The sequence below is a fragment of the Pipistrellus kuhlii genome, unplaced genomic scaffold, assembly GCF_014108245.1.
Source record: "Pipistrellus kuhlii isolate mPipKuh1 unplaced genomic scaffold, mPipKuh1.p scaffold_m20_p_3, whole genome shotgun sequence".
Taxonomy (NCBI): domain Eukaryota; kingdom Metazoa; phylum Chordata; class Mammalia; order Chiroptera; family Vespertilionidae; genus Pipistrellus; species Pipistrellus kuhlii.
Genome location: NW_023425529.1, coordinates 87,763,535 through 87,788,562, shown reverse-complemented (window position 1 = coordinate 87,788,562; position 25,028 = coordinate 87,763,535). Strand labels below are relative to the sequence as shown.

Below are 25,028 nucleotides of genomic sequence, written 5' to 3'. Positions count from 1 at the left end.
ACCCTTTAAAGTAGATTTTATGAGTGAGATACAGGATAAAATGATCTACTCAAAGTCTCACAACTAGTAAGGGGCAGAGTCAGGATTCAGACTCAGATTGTAAAGTGTGTGCTTTTAATCACCATGATCTAATCACCAGCTTTCCATCTGAAAGGCCCTGACCTGAAGCTGCCTTGTTTTCTTCTCAGAATTCCTCTAAGTCTAGAAAGTATGGCATGCCACATACTTTCCCTGGAACATGTGAAAATCAGCCCTGTCTCTGAAAAACAATTGCCGCATACAGCCCTTCCTGTGGGGAGCCCTCCCTCAAGAGAAGGCTGGTGATCTAGGCCCAAGGAGAAACTGGCTTCCAGGCCTGGCTCTGTTCATGTCCACACAACTGATTTCATCTGTTTACTCCTCTGTTTTCTCATCTATAAAGTGATGGGGCCATACAGCCCTTTGTTCATTTATTGGCTCACTCATTCATTCATTTACTACACATTAAGCAATCTTGCCTCTATTTCCTCTCCTCTAGGAGTTCATCACCCAATGTGTAGCCAGAGAAATAAACTGCCAGTTCAGTGTCAGTGTGTGAAGTGTGGTGATAGGAGAATGCTGGGGAGAATGCTGGAGACTTCTCAGCAGGCTACCACAATGTCAGCAATGGCACTTTTTTTCCTTCTTAAAATTACAGGAATTTATTGTCTCACATTTTAGAGACTAGAGGTCTGAAGTCAAGGTGTTAGTGAAAGATGAAATAGAGGGGCTGGAGAGCGGGATGCCAGGACACAGGCTTTATTGGAGGAGAGTACCGCTGCCGGCTGCTTTCCAGAGGAGAAAGAGCAAGAGGGCTGGAGTTCAGGCACCTTATAAGGGGAGGAAAGAAAGGGGCGGGGCTTAGGGCACTCAGCACACACTGATTGGTGGTTTCATGTACGGCATAGGATTAGGGACCTAGGGATTTAGGAATCGGAGGCTTAGGGTATTTGGCAGGTGCTGATTGGTGGTTCAGTGCTCAGGAATGTCCGGCTGCAGGTGGAGTTTAAGTCATTCTCCATCCATCAGTAGGGGGAAGGGAGGATCTATCAGTCGGCTGGTCTATGTTCCCCTGAAACCTGAAGGGGAGCATCCTTCCATACTTCTTCTGACCTCCTGGTGGTTGCTGGCTGTCCTTGGCTTCCCTTGCCTTAAAGCTTCATCATTCCAGTCTCTGCCCTTGTCTTCACATGGCATTCAATGGCCAACTTTTTGTAAGGACACCAGTTATATTGGGCCAGGGGCCCATTTTACTTAAATGAAGTAATTACATTGGCAATAACCTTCATTTGACCCGAATGAGGTTACATTCTGAAGTACGGAGATTATAACATACCATTTGGGAGAAACACACTTCAACCCATAACAATCACTGGAGCCACCATTGAGCCTAGGCAACCATTCTCTACTTACCAGTGTGTAGCCAGAGAAGTAAACTGTCAGTTTACTTCTAGTTTCTCCAATTCATTCTTCACTCAGCATCCAGAATGAGCTTCCTCAACTCATTTCAGGTCCAGACAGAGAGATCTAACATAGGCCTTCTTTCCATCTGGGCATCTCAGGCTGAAACCATGGGGAGAAGAAGGGAACTCAATAACTCCTGAAGAGATCACTGTCAGTGGATTTCCAAGAGCAAGGGAATGAATACATGTGAGGGTGTTTCTAATAGAATCTGATGCTCATTCTTGTCCCCAGAAGAATTACAGAGAAGCTAAGCAGGTGGCTTGAGTCCTAATGGCCTCTGAGACTGGCATAGTATCTTGGTGATGATTTAAAGCCCTTTCCTGACCTCATTCCATGCACTTGCTCACATTTTCTGTTAGTAGAGAAGTGGTGCATACCAAAGACACAGAACTCTAAGAGTATGGAATTAATGCGGTATTCCCCACCACTACTCCAGACTCTTCGCACCCCCTAACCTTCAATGCTTTGGTCATTCAAATGCTAATCACTTTTCAACTTGACATCTTCCCAACATCTCTGTGTCTTCTGTGCTCCAGAGATAGCTGATCATTGCATCTTCCTTTGACTTCTTACAGAGGCTCTAGAGGGGCTTCCTGAGGCACTTAGCATAGCTGTGGTGAGGAGTTTATACCGAATATTCTCCTTTCTCTTTCACTTGCATTTTTATAGCTTTTCCCCATACCAGTCCCCCATCACAATTGCATATTAGGTCATCTGGGCAATCTAACAGAAGGCCAAGACTTGAGTTTAAAGATAAATAAATAAATAAATAAATAGGAATGTAAATGTGTGGATTAAAAATAAATAAACAAATAAATAAGAATGTAAATGTGTGGATTACATTACAGAATGATGTTTTGTGGCAGCTTCCATATTGCCTCACCAGCTATGGGGTCTAGATGTTTGTAACATAATCATTGATGTATACATATATTTCTCCATTTTCTTCTCATTCAGATACAAGTCGACCTTTCTTGGAAATGCACAGTGAACTACCTGAACCGATACATATGACTGAAGGAAGGGCGTTAGTCATTCCCTGCCGAGTTTCGTCACCTGACATCGTTGTTACTTTAAAAAAGGTAAAGTTAAGCAACGCTATTCTCAGAATATTTTTACTGCAAATGAACATAGTAATTAATTGATTTTTTTTTTCCTTATAGACAGTTGGACTTCTTGGTGGGGCTTTTAAATCACATCCTTTTACCATATAGCATGAGTACTACATGTTATACCATGCATGTATTTAAATGGAATAAAATTATCATGTCTTAAACATAAATCAATGTGAATAATGAAAGAACTAAAATCATGAAAAATTTTGTATTTGCCACAAATCCAAGTATCTGCAAAGGTGAGAAAAAGCAATTCTATTGCTTACACAAATGATTCGCAGATTTTCGTTAAAGACAGTTCTGTGAGGCAGGCGCCCACCCAGCTCCCACCTTTGGCCTGAGTCAGGAAATACTTGGTAACAAAAGGCTTTGTTCCTGCTGGGCATCCAAACGTAGCCTCTTGGGGGTAGTGAGGGGGCAGGAAAATAATGTTATAAATGAGATTTTTCTTCCTATTGTGCTATAAGATGTTCATGAGGATAAGAAAAAAAGATTTAAGGTCAAAATTAATAAAAACAAATGCTTAACTGTGGCAGTCCCATGAATTCACCAGCTAGGAGTTTAGGAACACACTAAGACTAAGAATTGAATAACAGCTACTATACTAAGAAGAGAAGAAAAAAACAAGAAAAGAAAAGAAAAAAAAACAACTAGTGGATCCGGAGAGCTTAGAGCTTTAAGAGAAAAAGTTAAGGATGTCTCACCACATAGTAGTTACTCAGGGTGGGTGTGTGGTGATGGTCAATTGGAGAAGTTTAGGGTAATTTGCAGTATCCCCTAGGGACATTGGGTACTGAGATGTGATGAGGTATCTATCTCCCTGTTGTCTTCCTTTGCATTCACTCTCCTATGTTGTTCATTTAAGCCTTCATTACAGTCCATCAGAGACAGGTTTGGGCTTCTATTATATCTGTGCATTGTTGCCAGAAAATATAAAATCCTTGTGTGTCAGGTTTGGAATTAGCAGAGGAGTCTAACTCCATTGGCCTTAAAAAAAAACCTGAGAGTAAGGGACCCCTATCCAGACTTCTTCAGCGCCCTTGCTGTAACTGCCTCATGGGCACTGGAGGAAGCTCCGTGTGGTTAAGAACAAAGTCCCAGGCCTCCCTGCATGGCTTCTTACCACACTCTGCCCTCACCTGCTGGACAGGCTGGCAGGTGACCAACCCTCGCTCTACCCCAGTGTCCTCGTTTTAGAGATGGGAGCAATTGCAGCAGCACCCGCCTCACATGGCTGTTAGGAAGGCCAAGTGAGATCATCTAAGGAAAGTACGTGGAACAATGCCAGGTGCACGTAAGCCCTAATCAAGGGTGAGCAATTGTATTATTTAATACTCAATACTGGATTACTATCAAGTTGTGTTTTCAATAGATGGCATTACTCCTCTTAGTCTGATATGTCAATTGCTATGTGATTGATATGAAACTTCTCTGTTTCATGCAAGCCTCCTGTTTTTTACCCTAATGCAGATCTGCTGCAAGGAACATTCCCAAATTTCCACATGTAAAATTTTATTTACTCTATTTTTTTACCTAAGATCAATAAGAGAGAGGGAGAGAGAGGGAGGGAGGGAGGGAGGGAGGGAGGGAGAGAGAGAGAGAGAGAGAGAGAGAGAGAGAGAGAGAGAGAGAGAGAGAAGCTCTAACGAAAATTCTAGTTTGACACATGTTTACTGAAAATGATCTAACCTAGGGGTGTCGAACTCAATCAGAGAAGGGGCCAAAATCTAAAATCCAGCCTAAATCGCGGGCCGAATGGTTTACTGAACAGTCATAAACTGTCATTGTGATGGAAACACAGCAGAGTGCAGTGATGACAGCGCGGTGCGGGCCACATTGCAAGGCCTGGCGGGACGGATTTGGCCCGCGGGCCTTGTGTTTGACACATGTGATCTAACCTATTACATATATATTGACATGAAATTAATATAAGGTCCCTTCCATTTCTCCTATTGGGCCTTTTCTTCCACTTACCACCCGCTCCCTCTCCTTTCCTGTGTCTCCTTTTTCAGAGCCATCACCTGCTGGAGACAGGCCTCCCTGTCAGTCCTTTCTTTCAAGGCCCCATTCTCCTGCCTCTATAATATGAGCAGCCACTGCCGCAGCTGATGAGCCACATAATCTTTTGCTATTTTAGCTCTTGACAGCTAGAAATAAAGTAATTTGTCAATGAAACCCTACTGGTGGCAGTAATGGATAGATTGGAATAAGATAAACACCTTAGAGGGAATTTTACTGTATTTAAGCTGTGCTGAGGAAATCTGTCAGCAATCCATCTTTCAGATTCAGCACATTTTCACATATTATTAAACCATCATGATTTCAATCCCTGACTTAATTTTTTTCTGATATTTTTCCTTCATAGTTTGCACTAAGTTAGAATATTGGTTCCCCCCCCCCCCCCCCCCCCCCCCCCCCCTGAATGCAAAGCATCCCTCAGTTTGCAGAGGGATCCTGATTTACTAAAACATGAAATGCACCCTTCAGTCTCTCTCAGTTCTTCATAAGCAGGATGTCATTGATTTTAAACCCAAGTAACACTCAGGTAACACACTTGCGTATCCAGACATTCACTGGGAGAGAGGCACTGGTGACTTTGGGGATAGATATTCAGCCTCAGGACCACAAATTCCAGCCAGATTAGCTTCTTCAACAAGTAATATAAACAAATGATAAATGGAAGAGTGATGTAAGGTACACTTTTTAAAAGAAGATAGAAAAGATTAGAAACTTCTTCCTGGCTGTTTGGCCTTTCCTTTAGGTAATCTGTTGTTTTCCCTTTTCCAAGTTGGGACAATAATAGTGGCAGTCAGAGGTAGGCACTGCCCCTGCCCGGGGTTGGCAACCTGGCATCGGGGGACTGGGCTGGGCCTTTCTGTGGATCACTGATCCTTTAAAATGTCTAATCCCAAGGCAGACTGTTTATACTATAGTCTTTCAAAATGAAGTCCTTGGGGCCTACAAGAAGGCATAAGGGGAAATCAGATTTTGGATTCTTCTCTTCTATTTGGACTCACTGGGCTTGGGAGCACTTCAAAGAGTTGGAGAGCACTCTGGCCATCACAGTGCCGCCGGCCTCCACATCTGCTGGCAGCTGTCTTCCCTGTTGGCAGCCTCACCTTGGGGAGGGGCGGGAGTCCCCTCCAGAGGCAGTCGGTGCCTTTGGCCTTCTCAGAATGACAACCCCAGTGTGTGCTCTGAATCTTGGAGGATCTGGAAGGATCCAGTCCTTTAAAGACTGTTGCCTCTAGAGAATCATGCAAAATAGAAGGACTACTTACAGCTTGTTAACAGTTCCAGATAAAGACATTCATGAGGATATCCTGGCAGCCCCAGTGGAAAAACACACTAATTGGTTTCTCTGTTGGGTATCAGGCCAGCTTATTACTAAGGTTCTCAGAAGCCAAAGAGACATGGGTTCCCACTAGAAGTCTGACCTGACCTCTGGGCCCATCCTGGGTAGGTGCAGCTTGTTGCTAAGGTTGATAATCAATTATTATAATTACTCTAATTTATCATAATAAATATATAAGTTGCTACATATAAAGAAAACTGAAGACCCATTTATAATAAACTGGATTTTTTTTTTTACCTGTGCTATTTGTATTTTAGATGAAAATTATGTTTTCAAAACCTACTGGTAAGCACTACAGCCACAGTGTCAATATGATTTTATTAAAGCTTGTTCCTTCCTTTTCAGGTTCCATTTCAGATTCTGATCCCTGATGGAGAAAGAATAATCTGGGACAGTAGGAAGGGCTTTTTAATTTCAAATGCAACATACAAAGAAATAGGCCTTCTGACCTGTGAGGCAACAGTCAACGGACATTTGTACCAGACACACTATCTCACATATCGACAAAGTAAGTGATGTGCCAAAGGCGTGAACATAAACAAGAACGCTCAAGGGTTTAATCTGCTTAATGACACCTTGATTTTTTAAAATGTTATTTCTTATACTTGCAGGCACTACAATCTTAGATGTCCAAATGAGCACACCAGGCCCTGTCAAGTTACTTAGAGGTCAAACTCTGACCCTCAACTGTACTGTCACTGCATCCTTCAATACAAGAGTTCAAATAAACTGGACTTACCCTGGTGAAGTGAGTGACCACTTTTTCTATTTCTTCTGTAGGATGGGATTTATTTTTAGTAAGTGAATGCCACTGTGTTTTTGCAATGGGAAAATCAGAATATTTGACTCCTATGGCAGTTTGAGTCAATAAAGAAGCTTTGGGTTTGGTGAGTGTTTTCCTTGCCTGGCATTTCATGAATCTGGTAGGCATAGATATGGTCTTTTGATGTCCAGTGGTTTTTGTTTTGAAGTGTATAGACTGGTATTTCTATTGCATGATTCTGAGTGGAAAAAGGGATTGTTTCATCCTGGAAACCATTCTCTAGGATTTAGAGATGAGAGAGAAATTTATCACTAATGCCAGGCAGGGACTATCTTTTGTAACAACAAAACAAAAAGTTGTCGGTGCATTAATTTAAGATAACGCAGACAGTCAGGCTCCTGATTGGAGCATGTTTGGAAAAGATAATACAACCCAGCCATCCAGTGCTCCATTTGTTAAGTGACAAAGAGCAATTCTGTCCTTCAGAAAAATGAGAAGAATGAAGACTGAGTTGGGTTCCCTTACACAAGTTAAACATCCTTGCAAACAATTATTTTTAAAATGTGTAGATGGAGAACCTATGATAAACTATTCAGAAATGTTTGACAGTAGGTCCAGCCTCCATTTCTTATGTATCAGTATGAGTTATGTGGCATATCCCAAGTACAGTCATCTGTTATGCTATTCAGATCACCCAATCACTAAGTTCATTTATGATTAAATTATATGCGAAAGTTTAATGCATCAGCCCCAAGCTATTGCTTTTCATCAGCATTTCTTGCCATGGAAATTGAATAACTTAGCAATAAAAAGGTATAACAAGTGCCCTATAGGAACACATTAAGGATACATTAGTCTAAGAATTTTCTAGAAAATGGTATTGTTTCATTTAAATAGAAATGCTACGACTTGTAGCAATATTTTCTGGGTTTTAATAGAAATCAAATATTCTTGATCAATCAACTGTTCTGAGTAAATGCCAAGAGGGAAGAAACTTTTATCCTGTTAGTGTTACCACTCTAAGTAAGAGAGTGATGGTACATCTTTTTAAAGACAATAACCTTCTAAAATGGCACCGTCCAGTAGAACTTCCTGTGATGGAAATATTTTATATCTCTGTATCCTAGACAGTAACCACTAGCCACATACGGTTATGAGCACTCAGAATATGGCTGGTGTGACTGAGGAGCTGAATTTTTTGTTTTGTTTACTTTTTAACTTAAATAGCTGCCTGTTCAGTACTGTACAACTCAGTTCTGAAATACAGGGTCAGCTGTTTTCCAAGGCAGAAATGACATCGATGGTACTCAGACTTGGAAAGGAACATATTCTCAAAGGGAGAGTAATAGCTCCATTACTGAAGTTGCTGAAAGCCCCTCAATCTGTTAGTTCAGAAGATTTTTAATGTTGAAGAGCGATATTTTCTCTCTAGTTACTGTAGAGAATGAAGAACATGAGTTAAATGTATATCTGTTCCAACAAGGCAATAAAAGGATAGGTAGGTAGAAATTATTAAACATGGCACAGAGGAGACAAGTTCAAGACTCAAAGATCGGTTCTGGACAGTTTCCAAAGACTTTTTTCCATGCCCCCTCATGAGGAAGAATTGAGAGAAGGAAATAACATATTATGTGCTATAAAATGAAAAGAAAAAAAAAAAAAAAGAAGAAGAAAGAAAGAAAGAAAGAAAGAAAGAAAGAATGAAAGGAAAAGGCAATGTGATCTCATCTTCTCAAAGCCAGAGCAGTCACTGTGGCCAGGTCACAGCGCAGACTCTCGGCCTGCTCTCGGTCTCCCCTGAAAGCAAACATGGGACAGCACCCTCCGAGTGAGGTTTTGTATGTCCCCTGATCTATTTGGTGTGATTTAGCAGAAATGGGCAAGCATTGTTCAGATGGTGAAATAATGAAGCTGGAAGTGTTACACCTTAATAGGTGTGGCCAGGACTCGCTATCTTTTCCTTCAATTCAAGTAAGGAAGCAGAAGAAAACTCACACGGTGATTTATTAAGAAAAACACCGTCATTAATTCAGATGCTAAGGATATTGCCTGCGTTTGTGCGTGAGATATATGCCTAGAGAATACGTTACTGTTTAGAGAGGTGTGTGTACTGGAGGTGAGACTAGATTTCTGCTCAAAGACCTACTTTTGCCTTCTCTGGCTGGTGTCTTTGACACTTCATTATGCATCTGTAAAAGGACAATAACCCTGCCAGTCTGACTGGGTAGTGGTGAGAAACGATTGAGATGATGTATGTGCAAGTCCATCTGAAGAAGAGGAAGTCCTCAAAAAATTCCACTGTGTGCATACTTGAAATATCCAGACAGAGATGTAATTTCCAAACCTTTTGCTCCAGGTGGGTTTGCTTCTCAACATCAAATGTTGATCTCGGTAATAATCCAAGAAGTGCTACCACTTTAAGCGTGAACAATTACTACTTCTAATTTGTTATACATTTTATTTCTAGACAAATAAGAGTGCCTCTATAAGACGTCGATTTGACCAAAGCAATCCCCATTACAATATATTCTACAGTGTTCTTACTATTAACAAAGTGCAGAGCAAAGACAGCGGCATTTATGCCTGTCATGTGACAAGTGGCCCATCCTTCAGATCTGCGAACACCTCAGTGCGTGTATATGGTAAGCAGCTCAAGCTCTTCTTCTGGTCATTGTGCTTTGGGGGAGGGTTCTAGACACCAAGTAAATTTCTTTTTGCAACATTGTTCTCCTCTTCCCCCTGCCAAAAAGCAGACCACACCAAGTGCTCTCTAAATGGTTTTGAATAGAACAGAGAATCTTTTCCTTACAAATTTGTTGTGGTTATTAATAACTCAATTAGGTCACATTAAAATCTATAGGAAATCCTTTATTTAATGTTCCTTATAAACAAAACAGAAAAATAGGATAATTTTTAACTTTATTTTCAGGGGGAAATTTCTAAGGTATTACTGTGATTTAGAGAAATAAAAATATGGTCGGTAAATTATTTAGAATTTATGCTCATTTATCCCTGGTTTTACTCTCAAGAAATCTCAATTTTTTAAATCAATTACAATAGGCAAATTCTTTTAAGAAAATACTTAATCCTCTTTAGAACCCTCAAAAGCCTTATTCATCCCCAGTGTGGGAACGAAAAACAGTATGAGGAGCAGAAACTAGGGGAAAATTCTGTCAATGCCTTTGATACTCATTTTACTTTCTCCAGTTGGTTTTTCATATCAGATTAGCTGTTTTAGGGTGCATGGAGCAACTTTCTCTCAGTGTATTCATGGCTGGGGAGATGTTTAGAAGTACCTTTAATTTTTTGTTATTGTGATATAGATACCTAAGGCCACTTTCTGTTGGCCTGACATTGCTTTTATACTTCTGGAACTTGCAACCGCTTGATTTGAAAGTTTTTCACCAGTTAGGGTACTTTTAAGTTTTATTCATTGATCACTATTTGGGCTCATTGATAGGCTTGACCATAATTCAGCTGTATTTTTATTCATTGCTTAGACCCTCCTTTAATGAGGGAGTGAGTTAGTGTTTTTGTTTTTGCTTTGTTTACATAAATATAGCCTTTTCTAATATATTGGTAATTTCTCCTTTCAAAGATGAACCATTCATCAGCATGAAACATCGAAAACAGCCGGTGCTTGAAACTGTAGCTGGCAAGAAGTCTTACCGGCTAGCGATGAAAGTGAGGGCATTTCCCCCACCGGAAGTGGCATGGTAGGACTGAAATTATTTTTCTATCAGTTCATGACAAGGTTGTAAGTCTGAAAATGCAGGAGCTCACTGGCTTTATTCCCTAAAAATAACCAAGATAAGTTCCCCAGACAGCAGTGGAGAGCTGAGAACCGTGTTGTAGGCTTGTAGGCGGGGAGGGCTGAGGGAGGAACAGTCCTGTGCCAGGACGGAGCGGGATTAGGGTCTTTTGGGTGCTCATTGCAGTTCAGGCACTCATTCACTCTGACTACATTTCTGCATCTCTAAACCTTTCTATGATGTCAACATCCTCTGAGTGGAACGTGTTGGCAATGACTAGGAAGCCTTGTGAATAAATAACATGCTCTATTAACCCTGGAGAAGTGGACCCTTATGACAAGGATAATAATTCTTTTATTATCTGAAAATAATTATTTTATATACAGCTGGGTGAAAGTACCAGTCTTGTTTTAAAATCAAACAAACATTAATAAAGTCAAGACTTATTCCATTGTAAGAGTGGACAAATGCACCTACTTGAACTAATTAAGTTTTTTTTGGCTCAAAGTTTGCATATTCAGAAACTTCTTAAGCAGGTTTGGTTTTTTTGTGTTTTTTTTTTTGTTTGTTTGTTTTTGTTTTTTTTTCAGTCACTAAGTAGCAAGGACCTAATACAAAAGAGAAAAATCAACCCATTTTTAAAAATACTGACTTGTTAATAGGAAATACCTTAAAGTAATACTAAGATGATATTTGTAATCACAAAACAGAGCATAGTTACTTTAAGTGCTTTGGAACTGAGACCGATTAGTGACAGGAATTTGTTGCAGGCCTGTGTGGTACATGCATGGATAGGAAGTAAAACCACTCCCAATATTATATACCTTTACACAGAACACAATACACTCCTAATGGGTTAAAAACTGCTCATTTTAAAAACCTTGCAGTTTAATGAAGTTACAGGATTTTAAAGTTAGAAGAGATTTTTTAGAAATTCTACTGAAAACTTGGAGAAACCGAGGCTTGCACAGGCATGTCAGGTGCTCAAGTGCAGTGGCTGAGCCAGGCCCGCTCAGGCCTCCTGGATCTCAGTGCTGTAGGAAGCTGCATGCTATCAAGGCATCAATTCTATATTTAAAGTTAAAGTTTTTAAAAAGTTTATATCTTTTTTTTATGAGTTTTGTGCCTAACTATTCTTCAGGGGGAAAATCTTGATAAACTTGATTTCTCTATAGTTTTTGAAAGGGACAACTGCTGTGACCATTTATATAGCTAATAAGAACTCCACATGAGATCACAATAGAAAATTCTATTTTTATTTTTATCTGGAGAAGTGATCTAGTTGATCTGACTTACAATGGCCCTTGTATTGCTGGTGGAACCTCATGGAAAATATCTTGGAGGGAATCGCCCAGTGCTTCTGGGTTACTACTTAATTTCTCTGTCTCCCTCAGCTCACTTATTTCTCTTTGCCAATAAATATGAAGTGTTTCCCAGATAAAAATTATACCTGGCTCTGGCTCAGTTGGTTGGGAGTCGTCCTAGGCACCAAAAGTTGCGTTAGATTCCCAGTCAGGGCACATGCCCAGGGTTTGGGGCTAGATCCTCAGTGGGGGAGTGCAGAACAATATTTTTGTTCTCATATTAATTTTTCTCTCTCTCCCTTTCTCTCACTCTAAAATTCGATTAAAAATCTAAAAAAAAAAAGAATAAAAATTATACCTGGTTTTACTGAAAAGTTAGTATCTAAGTTTTTTTTTAAATGAATGCTGAGAATCAAAGGCTTGAAATGCATAAATTTGAGTTCACAAATGTAAATGGCAGTGTGATCTTGTAGACTTACTGATCATCCGTTTAACCACAGGCTAAAAGATGGGTTACCTCTCACGGAGAAATCTGCTCGCTATTTTGTTCATGCCTATTCATTAATTATTAAAGATGTAGCTGCTGAGGACACAGGGAATTACACAGTCTTGCTGAACATAAACCAGTCAAACGTGGTTAAAAACCTCACAACCACTCTCATCGTAAACGGTAAGTTTACTGTTCAGACTTTGTCCTGATTTTGGTAGGAGTAAAATTAATGAAAATTTTGTAAATGAAAAGTCAGTATAACAACATCAAAGAAAACAAAATTTTAAGTAATTATTTTAAAAACCACCTACACACCCATAATAGCTATTTCATATATACTTTGTTCACTTCCATAATAATACGGCCTATTACTATCATAATCATATCTACCATGGGATTAATTTTTCTAATGTTCTCAAAACATTTCTGCTTTAAGAAATTGGTATTATAATGACAAATATGAGAGTTTCTTTGTTTTTTTGCTCATGTTTTGAATTCCTAACATCAAAACCAGTGACAACGTGGTCCTTCTGGTTGTGGCCCAGGAAGGCAATAGAACAGCTCTTGACTTCTGTCCTGTTCTTCTCCTTTCCAGTGAAACCCCAGATTTATGAAAAGGCTGTGTCACCATTCCCAGAACCAATTCTCTATCCACTTGGCAGCAGACAAATCCTGACCTGCACCGTTTACGGTATTCCTCAACCTACGATCAAGTGGCTCTGGCGTCCCTGTAACCATAATCATTCAAAAGCAAGGTAGGGACAGATCGTTTCTTGAATACCTTTTATATACTTTTGGTCACATGGACTCAAGATTCTTTAATGAAAACTGATGGGAGTTTGCAGAGAGGATGTACAATATATCGAGGACAAAGACTTTGCTTGCCTCGGGAAGATGTAGGCAATATCTATTCTTCTTTCTTACCCGTTTCTAATTTTTCTCTCTGGTTTCTGGTTTCAGGAGCACAGGGACAGAATTAAGGTCACCTGTGAGCCATTGTTTAGGATTCAGTTAGAACGCCAGTCTCTTGTTTTCCAGTGGAGAACTCCGGACTTTGGCTCCACCACTGATCTTCCCCGTTCTCACCTTCTAACCATTGGCTATCACATGAGATCTTCCCAACGTGAACATCACCACTGTTCATAGTCTTTGCTCATACTTTCCACTTGTCTGAAAGGCGCTTCTACCCATTTTCTATTTCCTGAGAAGTCATCCTTTATCCTCCAAGGCTTATGTCGCCTTCTCTGTGAAGCCTCCTAACTACCTCATTCTGACTCCTCTCTCCGTCCCCATCATAATGGCGCTTTGTGTACACCACTGCCAGGCACCATGTGCACACATTGTCAGCTCCACAGCTCTAAACTGATGGAGAGCACCTCTGCATCTTAGAGCCTGGCACACAGTAGATACCAAAGCATATTTGCTGAATGAGTACATCCCCAGCCTCTGTTAACTCTGCAGCGTCCCCTTGACCTAGTGTGTGACTGAGTCCTGGCTGCTTTTTTTCCATTTCTGTTTGTTTTAGAGCAGTGGTCGGCAAACTCATTAGTCAACAGAGCCAAATATCAACAGTACAACTATTGAAATTTCTTTTGAGAGCCAAATTTTTAAAACTTAAACTTCTTCTAACATCACTTCTTCAAAATAGACTCGCCCAGGCTGTGGTATTTTGTGAAAGAGCCACACTCAAGTGGCCAAAGAGCCGCATGTGGCTCTTGAGCCGCAGTTTGCCGACCACGGGTTTAGAGCAATGGTACAAATGATAGTTCATGGGACTAATTTGGTGAACAGGTATAGAATTGATAGGTAAAACAAAATGATATTATTGAGATCGCCCAATAATTGTCATTATGCCAAATATTTCCTTTATAGTTTTTAATTCCACTTGCAGAATGTTTGAGAGAATTGCTATTAGAAAATTTAGCTTGATAAAAAGCAAACAAGACATAACCCTACCATAAACAGATAGAAGTGGCTCTTTTTTATTTTCTAGATTCCTCCTTTTAAAAAAGCAAATGTGGTAAACTGCTGAGCTATGTATTAACTGAATGACATTGTGGTTTGGGATTCACCTAAAATTTGTTCCTATAAAACATGAAGAATAAAAGAGAGGAGGAAAAAGTGGTTACTTTTAAACTCATACCTGATGAGCTGAGAAGAATCTTTCTCCCTTTTACTTTTCTGCATATTTGGGTGGTAAAGTAGCAGAACTAGAATATTTCTTTTGAGTTTTTAATAACATGAATGTAAGTTATTAACACTGAATGAAGTGGAATTTTGGATTTTTCTCATCCTCAGAAACCTGCAGAGACTTTAAGTAGACATCCCTAAGTTTGCTCCAGGTCAGCATGTACATGAGCCTCAGTGGCATGCATGAAGCCTGTAGTACCTTTCACATGTTTATAGTTCACAGCTTTTGTTCATATAAAATAAAGATAATTATACACACTTGATAGGGAGAACATAAGGGTCAAATGAAGTAATATACATGGTATCCCAAAGCACTTAACAGCTGATAGCTCAATTTTGAAAATGAAATATATTTTAATAAACACTGCCTTTATAATCATGCAAAGTCTGTATACATTTTTTTGAGACACCCTACATTTGAGAAAGGTAAAGAAAGCCAAATAAATGCAGGTTGTAATTACTGCTAGCATTTGGGGTTAAATAAGACCCCAAAACTTGTAAGAAACTTTGAAAGAACTGTAGGACTAATTTCACAACAGTGAGAATTTTCGCCTAACATTTCTGAGAAGTGAACGCAAACTGTGGAAAGTAAAATGTAATTTTGTTGTGCTCTAGAAATAAAATTTAGCGGGTCTCAGTTGTAGAATTGAGGAAAATATGACATGACTTTTCAGAAGAAGAAAAAGGAAGGAAATACAGATGTTAAGCCAAAGTAAAAGTAAGAACAAATAAAAGTGTGTAATGAGGGGATGAAGTCCCTCTTCCAGTTTGTGTGACCTGTCCCCTTTGCTTGTTTCCAGTCATGGGAGGGAAGTGGTTTTGGCCTGTGGGTTGGCTATGACTGGGGTGGGGCATAGTGGGTCATAAGAGAGCTGACTCCTCCCTGGGAGTTCCCATTAGAGTTCTAGAACCTTACCTCCCCCTGGCTTTTGAACTAAGTAAGACTGCAAAATTGTGCGTGCAGTGAGCTTGTCTTCGTCTTGTAGTCCTTGGTGAGCTTTGCCACGATGCTAGTACCGGCTAGGGAAATACTGTTTGGATAAGGTTGCCCACTGCAAGGAGATCGGTCTCTACAGGAACCGTAACTGTGCTGGAGGGAAGAGCCAGAAAAGATGGATTTGAGGAGCCCATGAGGGAATGGGGGAAAGATAGTCTTGGTATATTAACTCCAGATTTGAACTGCACGTTTTCTCAGGAAGAATCTAAGATGTTGAAAGACTGCTTTTACTCACATGCACACAAAAGCCAAGAAGCCCCTCTGGTAGTGACTGACAGCTGTCTGCAAGACAAGTCGTCCATGCCCCGAGCAGGAGGGTGGTGAGTCAGCTTCTGCTGGGCCATCCTTCCTGGGAGTCTCCGGGAATGTGATCACCTCTCCATCTACCTGGCTGTCTTTTTAAAATATTGAGTGATTGTTGGGCCTTTTACATAGGGAGGGTTAAGGCCTGCAGCCCTTCATCAGTACATTTTGTTTCATTTTTTTATGTTTTGTTTTTAGAGCACACATTCTTAGATCATAGACTGCTTTAATTCTCTCCCTCCATCTAATGAACACAAATAATTTCAAGATAGATGATAATAAATAGCATTGCAGCACATACATGTTGCTGTCCTTTAATGGAAAAAAATGGTAGATACATTGGGTTCTTTGTGAAAATCTCATTTTCTTCATCTGTGAAGATCAGTAAAAATATGTAACAAGAAACTTCTGGTCCTTCTGTGTTAACACTGCTCACTTCTTATACATGCATTTTTCAAATTATTGGTACTCAAGGTAAATACACTGTCAACCATCTGCTTATTACACAGATATTTATTGCTTACCAACCATGTGCAAAACAAAAAATACACAATTTGTTTTCAACATTTATGCTTTAGTCATATAAGATGAAACATGTTTAGTGATTACTTATTCTATCTATATGGCCTTGCAGAATATCTCCACCATAGTATCAGGGTCACAGACCTGAGAATCAAAGAAATGGGTTCTATTTTTGGCAAGGCCCTGACTTCTGGGTCCCCCTGGCTGGTTACTCAGTCTGTGCTTCAATTTCCCTTTCTGTAAGTGTAACCACCATGCTTCCCCTTTCTTCTAATAAACTAGAAGCCTAGTGCATTAATTTGTACATGAGTGGGTTCCCTTGGTGATTGGGGCCTATTGGGGAGGCCAGCCTGCTGGTGGGAGGGACTGCAGGAGTTTAGCCAGCCCCTTCCCCCCAACTATTGAGGGCCTTTTGGTGGGGGCCAGCTTGAGGTAGGGACCATGGGAAGTTGGCCCCAGCAGCAAGCTAAGGCACGGCTGATTCCACGAGGAATTGGGCTCCCTTCTCTCTCCTGTCTGGGTCCAGGATGCAGGTAAACTAGATTTGGGGCTGTCGGAGCCCTAGAAGCAAGGTCTGGATCAGTGTGCATCATAGCTACCGCTGGCCATCCGGTTGTTTCAGTCATTCAATCGTATGGGTCACTTAGGCTTTTATATATTTAGACAGCTATTAATGAGTGGGATGGGAAAATCACTTCAAATTATATTTTCATTTTTCAAAAATAGCTTGGAATAATTTCCTGCTTGTTGCACACTGATAGTTCCCTTCTGCTTCCTATAAATTAAAAAGCGATTTGACCTGAGGATTAACTCTGAGGATCAGTGCAAAATTAATGGAAAAAAATCAATTTGTGAAAGTAAAATAGTTGTAAGAGGAGTCTTACATGCAAGTCTGTATTCTGTGGTTTAGAACTTACTCTGTAATTATAATGTCAATAATTACCCTTCAAGGAATGAAATAGAGCAGCTCCTCAGCCATTTATGTCGACCTATATTTTCTTCAGTGCCAACCTGTCCTATACCACACACAAGAACACATAAGCATTCTTTCCTGGTTAGCCCCACATTTTGCTTGCTTTATTTGGTCTTTTGCCAAGGAACCCCTTCAGAAAATATCATAGGATTCTCATTCAAAGGATGTGGAGAGAGAGTAGAGTATTATTTCTTGAATTTCTTAGCTAAAATGGTGGATTTTCTAAGAAAACCCTAACATATACCCATGGAATCTCAAGGAACTGCTTTCAAAACTCTAACTTAGGCCAGACCTGGACCTACGTTAACAGAATATTATATTTGTTATAATTTGGATGTCCCCTTTCTAAAACACTCTTCATATGCCCAAGCAGTAGAGTCCTTGAGGAGTCTAGAGAAAGCTGACCATTCCAGAACTAAGTGTGGTTTGCTAGGGTGTTGGGGGGATGTATTGTAGAGGTGACCTACAAAATAAGAGAAGGCAGAGGCATCTAGAAACTCTGAGATGGACTCGCCTAATTGCATTTCTCTACTGTTTACGTCAGCAAATTGGCAAAAAAAGGAAGGCCTGAGTCATTAGGGATGTGTTGAGGGTAGATCATTTGGACAAAACACAGTTTTGTGCATCAGTGGGGTATGTAAAATTAACAGGACGAAGACAGCAATTGTTAATGGTACTTAATTAGAAATGTACTCAAGGACCCATATTTAATTGATTGCCAGCATGAATGGCTATTATTTTTATGCTGAAACAGTTTTATGTCCTGTATTAAACTTCCTATCTACAAAATAAAAGTTTTAATCATTTAAACATGAAAAAGTGAACATTTCCTGGGGGCTAACTGTAGGTCAAATATCCGAGAGCCTCTTCTTTTGAAAGTATGGTTACATACCCCATGTTTTCATCTTTTAAAATATATATATTTCAGAGAGGAAGGGAAAGGGAGAAAGAGAGAGACATAGAAACATCAATGATGAGAGAGAATCGTTGATCAGCTGCCTCTTGCATGCCCCCCACTGGGGATCGAGCCCGCAACCCTGGCATGTGCCCTGACTGGGCATTGAACCATGACCTCCTGGTTCATAGGTCGATGCTCAACCACTGAGCCATGGTGGCCAGGCCCCATATTTTAATATTTATTATAGTCCTCTTAAGTATATATACAATTTGTATCCATGTCTCTTGACATATACTGTGTAGTGTGTGTATGGGTAGACAGATCCAAACTAGGTATGCTACAGAAAATTTTAATTTGCCACACATACAACCTTGAATCAAAATGGGGGCAATAAAGATCACTTGACCAAAGACCACTTGAGCAGGACTTTGAGCTTGAACAAACAATCCAGCAAATCTTGCCATCTTCTACAGGAGGCTTTCATCATCAGCCAAAAGTGAATGTTCACTTACTAATGAGAAACTTTGTATTTTCTGGTATGTAATTACTGGACGAGGAAGTGCATGCTGCCCAGTGTGAGTGTTCAGACAACAGCCCTTATTAATATTTCCTACAAAGTCCTGAGAACTGAGCACGAGTTCACTTGCCAGATGCTCCTTTGTCATTTTTCTATGCTTTGTGAGATTTTCATTTTCCCCACTCTTCATAGCTATACCATGAGTTTGATAAGTAATTGTTTCTTGTGATTTAACTGTCTCCTCTAGTTACTATCAAATATTTCATTGTGTGTTTAAGTTAAACTAAAAGGCTGAGTAATAGGAAGGCTATGCTGGGTGGCTTTTATAGGAATGTTTTTAGCAAAATTCAGTGGAGCTTCTCAAGATTAGGAATCCCAGAAGGCAGTGATGTACAGTTTGGAAGATTCCTTAAGTTTGGCAGAACACCTTAACTTTTCTTGGCCATATACACAGATTTTTAAAAATTAAATAAGCACTTTCATTGCTGAATCTAGAAACTAGTGTCCTCTTTAGGTAATAAGTAAATAAGACATATCATTTATAAAACATGCTCCTATTCTTAAAAATCTACATTTTAGTTCTATCTCCATTGACTTGGTAGACTGTTTCTTGAAATATGGATTCTAGCCTGTGGTTTTAATGTAACCTCCTGCTCTTTTAGGTGAAAAGGCAGAACTTGGTGGATTGAGAACATGGAAAAGGTGTTATGGATTTAGTCTAAGGCCCAGATAGTGCCTTAGAATGAGCTTCAACCCTGTTTCTTCATACTTTCCCTAAAAGCCTTGTATGATGTTTTACAACCTTCAGTGCAATTTTCTACTTGATGATAATAGCTGTAATAGATTTAATCAATGTGCCCTTACTAGTGTCAAAGCAGTGTGTCCTTTTACATATATTATCCCTAAACTATCAATAATTTTACATAATGGACCCAATTTCCCCAATTTTCCCAAAAGGAAACTGAAGCTCAGAAAATTATTTCTCAGGTGTTTTCAGATCATGGAATTAAAGGTTGGCATTTCAGAAAGTTACTTGTCATTGGTGTCCTATGGGACCTCTCAAAGTCTATGCCTGTGAGTTCCCAGATGAAGGAGCAGAAATCCTTAAAGGACAGGTTTGGGGGAGCACTGGCCTAAACTGTTGGGTTTAGTCTTGTCACCAGTGATCCACCTATGGTGTTAGAGCTGAACCAAGGGTGGGAGAGAAAAGGAGAAAGAAGTTTTCAGTAACTGGGAGAAATAGACTCAAATTTCACTATTTCTTTGGGAACCATTGATGACCTGCAGCTGGTTCAGGACCCAAACCCACAGATGGGAGTGGACCTGTTAAACAGGTATAAACCCCAATGGGATGAGCAAATTTGAACAAGACAAACCTTAGGAGGTTAGCAGGTCTGACACTTCTATGGCACTTTCCCCTAACAGTACGGTCCCTCTCTGTGACTTCTCACCATGCAGGAGCATTTGATCTTTTGCAGTGAAGTCCCATTTCCTTATTTGTTGCTCAGAATTAATTTTCGGGTCAGCAAGCACTCAGCTCCCAGTGGATGTTTAGGCAAGAGGCATGGGAGAGGAGATAAAGAGGATAGGTTATAAGAAAATGAAAAAGAAAGCACAGGGTTTCCAATTGATGAGTGAACAAAATGAGGAGAAGGTAGGCTGCAAAGTTCAACCTCAGTATGCCTTTGAATGACTAATTCACTCAGAATTAGGGAGTTTTAGAGGTGTGAGTTTTTTATATAATAGCCTGTTTTATAGGTGAGAAACTGATGCTCAAAGATAAACAATTACCCCTCATCTTTCAGCTAGTTAACAGCAAGCTCAAGACTAAACCCAAATCTCTGATTCCCTGTCTATTATTCCTTTTTATTCTTATTTACATGATAACACTGTACTGAGTCTTCATGGAAGGTGCTGATAATCTGGTTGAATAAATTAACCATCATGGTATCAGTGGACTGTAGATGGTGAGTGCTTCCGTTTAGCGGAAGCACCCTGAAGAAAGTAAGATCTGGGTCCTAAGGATGGTGGGTGGGTGCTGGAACATTAATGAAAAGGGGCACAGAGTGGCATGGGATAGGGATGAGTGAGGATTTGAAGAAGACATGCTTGAAGAGTAATTTGGCTGGTTCATTGGATTTGGATTGGGGGGAGGGGAAAAAAAAAAAAAAAGGAAAGGTGCACTTGGACCTGATATGGGATTTCTTGAATTAGGGCTGAATAGTTGAGTTCATCAGTCATTCTACTTCAGCTTGCCATCCCTGGCTAATGCCTAGGTACTCAGCCATCTATTTATCATAGTCCCACCCTGTCATTCTTATAGGTTGATAGGCTTTTACAGACTCATTGGTGGTCTTATTCCTGTGACACTTCTTAAGCAGAATATGTGCATTGTAAACAATATGTGCATTGTATCTCTGAAACTCTGCCTTCTATGTCTAAAGATCAAAACCTTAGAATCCAAGAACTTGGATTTTTGTTCAGTCTTTTAAAAAAAAATTACATGGGTACATAATATCCAATTTCCTTAGGCCCCTAATGTTCCATCTGTCTTGTCCTCATCATTAAAAGTATGTAAGGTGATCATGTATTGCCACCTTATTAAGAAATGCTTTCTTGTATAAAAAAGTCTTCAGATAAGTAAAGTGAGGGAATAAAAAATGAGAATTTATTCTGTAGAGCCAAATGGAAGACTGAAGACTGTGGCTTGTAGAAGACTGCATGGCTTCAGGCGTCTTCAAACTACGGCCTGCGGGCCACATGCGGCCTGCAGAGGAGTCTGATCCGGCCCGCCAGGTTTTTTGGGCAGTGAGCGCAGCCGAGGTGTTACAGTAGGAATTAGTAGTTCATATAGTCCGGCCCTCCAGCTCTCTGAGGGACCGTGATCTGGCCCCCACTTTAAAAAGTTTGAGGACCCCTGGCTTAGGAGATATATATATATATATATATATATATATATATATATATATATATATATATATATATATATCTGTTTGTAAGCATGTATCTGCAGGATTTTAAGTGCTTAATATGTGCATAGAACTTCTATGAGGCCAGCAATGTGATTATTACCATTTTCTATATGAGGCACAGAGAGTTCAAGTTCCTTGTTAGGAAAACAGTCTTGGTTGAAATATCAGAGACTGTAACTTAGTGGCCATCTAGCACATCAACAACCAGGCACTTCATCTGACTTTACAAGTATTGCTTCTGTAACAACCACTTGGACATTACAATGAGTCATTTTTGGTGAAAATCTCATGATCCAGAAAGCAAATATGTTTTGAGGAGCCTATGTATGACATCAAGAGCCAATTTTAAAAGTATTAGGATGCAGAAAGGCAATAGAATCTATAGTTCAAGAACATGGGCTCTTAAGCCTGAAGCCTGAATCCTCACTCTGGCACCTACTACCATTGACTGGTAAAATAAACCACCAGTCTGGACCTGAGTTTCCTGATCTGTCTAATAGATAGAATACTGACCCTGTAAGGTTGATTGGGGGAATTAAATGAGGTAACATATTGTATGAAGTCTTTAGTCCAGTGGCTGGTGCATTGGAACTGCTAAGTTTGTTTGCTGAAAGTTGTTCAGTGTTTTTAAGTTGTTCTTGGGTTATTGACTCAAAACAACTTCCCTCTGAGGTGGCATCTCATACACTAATATCCTGAGAAAACTGATGACAATCTAACAGAATGAGCTGTGCTGTTAGGTTAATGTTTGCCCAGGAAATGCCTGCATCTCTGAACTGGTCTTCTAACTATGTTGATTTACTCCTAAGAAATTCAGATGGGACCAGAAATTATGGAATTTTCAGATTATTTAGGAAATCAGAGAAATTATAATATCCTGGGTCTACTCACATTTGTGAATTCTAATCAGTCATTGACCCAAGTGTTGTTCAGCCTATAACAAATAAGGGCTCTTAACATTCACTTGCCTGTGCTCAATTGTATTCTGATACTTTCCCATGTATTTGATTTGTCTCTTCAATAAATGTTTATGTTCCCTTATAACAGAAGGAACTAAATCTTGTACTTCTTTTAAATTTTTAAAATTAATTTGAGAGAGAAAGAGAGAAACATCAATTTGTTGTTTCACTTACTTACGTCTTCATTGGTTGATTCTTGTATGTGCCCTGACTGGGGCTTGAACCTGCAACCTTAGCATATTGGGATGATGCTCTAAGCAACTAAGTTATCCAGCCAGAGCTAAATCTTGTGCTTCTTTTAGAGGATATGATTTTATTTCTTTTTTTTTTTAAAAAATATGTTTTATTGATTTTTTACAGAAAGGAAGGGATAAGGATAGAGAGTTAGAAGCATCAATGGGAAAGAAACATCCATCAGCTGCCTCCTGCACCTCCCACTGGGGATGTATCTGCAACCAAGGTATATGCCCTTGACCAGAATCCAACCCGGGACCCCTCAGTCCATAGGCCAATGCTCTATCCACTGAGCCAAACCAGCCATGGCTGATTTTATTTCTTAAATAGAATGTATGTGAACAAATTATTTACTTGACTAACAGGATGCTAGTCATTATGAGCCAATATTTTTGCCTACCCTTGAAGAAAGGAGAAGACCATTGCTGGTTAGTATTCTATTAGATCAGAAGATGCTTCTCCACATGTCAGCACTGTTGCCTAAGTTAAAATTGTCCATGACTGTCCTGGTCTATGAGGCTCAGGTGGTTGAGCGCTGTCCTTTGCACCAAAAGGTCACAGGTTCAATTCCTGGTCAGGGCCCATACCCAGGTTGCAAGTTTGATCACAACCAATGGATGTTTCTCTCTCACATCTTTTCCTCTCTCTCTAAAATATCAATAAAAACATTTTATTTTTAAAAGGAAAGAAATTGTCTTTGACCATCAGTTTGTCAGATATTGACACTGATGTGAGGAGCTTATCCAGTCCCTGTCTTCATTAACACTCCTCATTGTGACTGGATAGGCACTGATGGTGGTGACATAGTGCTTAGTTGAGGGGATCTGTGTGAGGTCATTTGAGGGTCAGTAGTGCCCTTTTTCAGCACGTTTTAGGTAAGTGATGGATGGCAGGGTTGCTGCCTGACATGACATTTAGTTCACATCAGTCAGGCCATTATCAGGACTCATTCTTCACCGGCAGTCACACGAGCCAGAGACGTGTGCTCTTTTACTGCTCACCGGCGGTTGGCTAGACCCTAAGGTTATAAAGATGAGTAAGACAGAGCCCCTGCTCCTAAACAGCTCTTATCTAGTCAGATAATAAAATCATAGCTAACGCTTACCATCTGTCTGCTGTGTGCCCGGCACTGTGCTAAGTATGTTACACAGGTTAACTCACTTAGTATCAACTTCATGTTTGCTGATGCAAAAGGATCTTAAGTTATTTCCCCTCTGTTTCTTTTTAACTCCTATAGTAGAATCAGTAAGGTGTGGGAACATGTGGTAGCATCTTTTGAGTGGCCGTGTTAAGAGCACATCCATTTCCAAAGAATTCAAGATGATTCACAAAAAGTACAATAAGTAATTGAGCAAGCCTAGTTGGAAGGAGAAAATGGCATTAAACTAGTATGGAGACTGGCCCACAAGCTTTACTGTCTGGTTGTCCAGTGAGAAAGAGAAATAAAATAGACATTTGCAAGCATAAGAGACCCATGAGTTAAGAACAAACCAAGAGAAGTATAGAAGTACAACCTTTCAGGGAACTGAGAGCTGAGGGAAATGACTTCTCTCCTGGTGTGTGGGGTTCGTCCCACAAACTCCTCAGCCACAGCTCTCGGAGAGGGTTGTCAGGTATAATGCCCTTCAGTGGTGACCAATGCATAACATCCAAACAGAACTTATTTAAAGTGACATGATTCAACAATTGCAGAACTATTCAAGGATTGAAACTTCTGAGCAGTTTTCTGTGACTCTGATTCTCACAAGGGGGTTTTGCTATCCAGGGTTATGTAACTAGAAAGTTATTAAATAATGATTTGAAATTAGGTCTGACTAGCTTTAGGATCTCTGGACCTTAGGGTAAATTGTGACTTCCCATCCCTACCCCAGAAGCCTTTCTGGATGTTTTAGTATCAACCACTAGATAAGTAATCTGTTCTCTTCCTTTTCATGTTAACAAAATGTAACAATATTGAAATATTCTTCACGGAATAGAGTTAATACTTTAAAACTCCTTACATGTAAGAGATAAAGGTATTTGTAGCCACACCTAACATTTCCCTAAAGACAACTGTTTATCAATCCACTCTTCCTCAGCTGACAGTCTCCTATAAGTAAATTAATAGAAAAAAAAAAAAATGAATGAACGGAATAGGTGTTCTCTTTGAAGCCCATATCTGGTTTTAACCAAGTGAATAACTGCCCCTTTAGACTCCCGGTC

The 25,028-nt window shown here is 39.9% G+C and overlaps 1 protein-coding gene across 3 annotated transcripts in view; it reads left to right on the top strand.

Moving 5' to 3' along the window:
• FLT1 (fms related receptor tyrosine kinase 1) overlaps positions 1–25,028 on the top strand; it is a 192,028-nt gene that overhangs the window by 51,041 nt on the left and 115,959 nt on the right. For all 3 annotated transcript variants that reach the window (XM_036456250.2, XM_045588476.1, XM_036456252.2), the window contains exons 4-10: positions 2,440–2,564; positions 6,298–6,460; positions 6,564–6,700; positions 9,183–9,357; positions 10,314–10,431; positions 12,272–12,441; positions 12,857–13,016. In XM_036456250.2, coding sequence (XP_036312143.1) covers positions 2,440–2,564; positions 6,298–6,460; positions 6,564–6,700; positions 9,183–9,357; positions 10,314–10,431; positions 12,272–12,441; positions 12,857–13,016 — 1,048 coding nt within the window. The remainder of the gene's footprint in view (positions 1–2,439; positions 2,565–6,297; positions 6,461–6,563; positions 6,701–9,182; positions 9,358–10,313; positions 10,432–12,271; positions 12,442–12,856; positions 13,017–25,028) is intronic.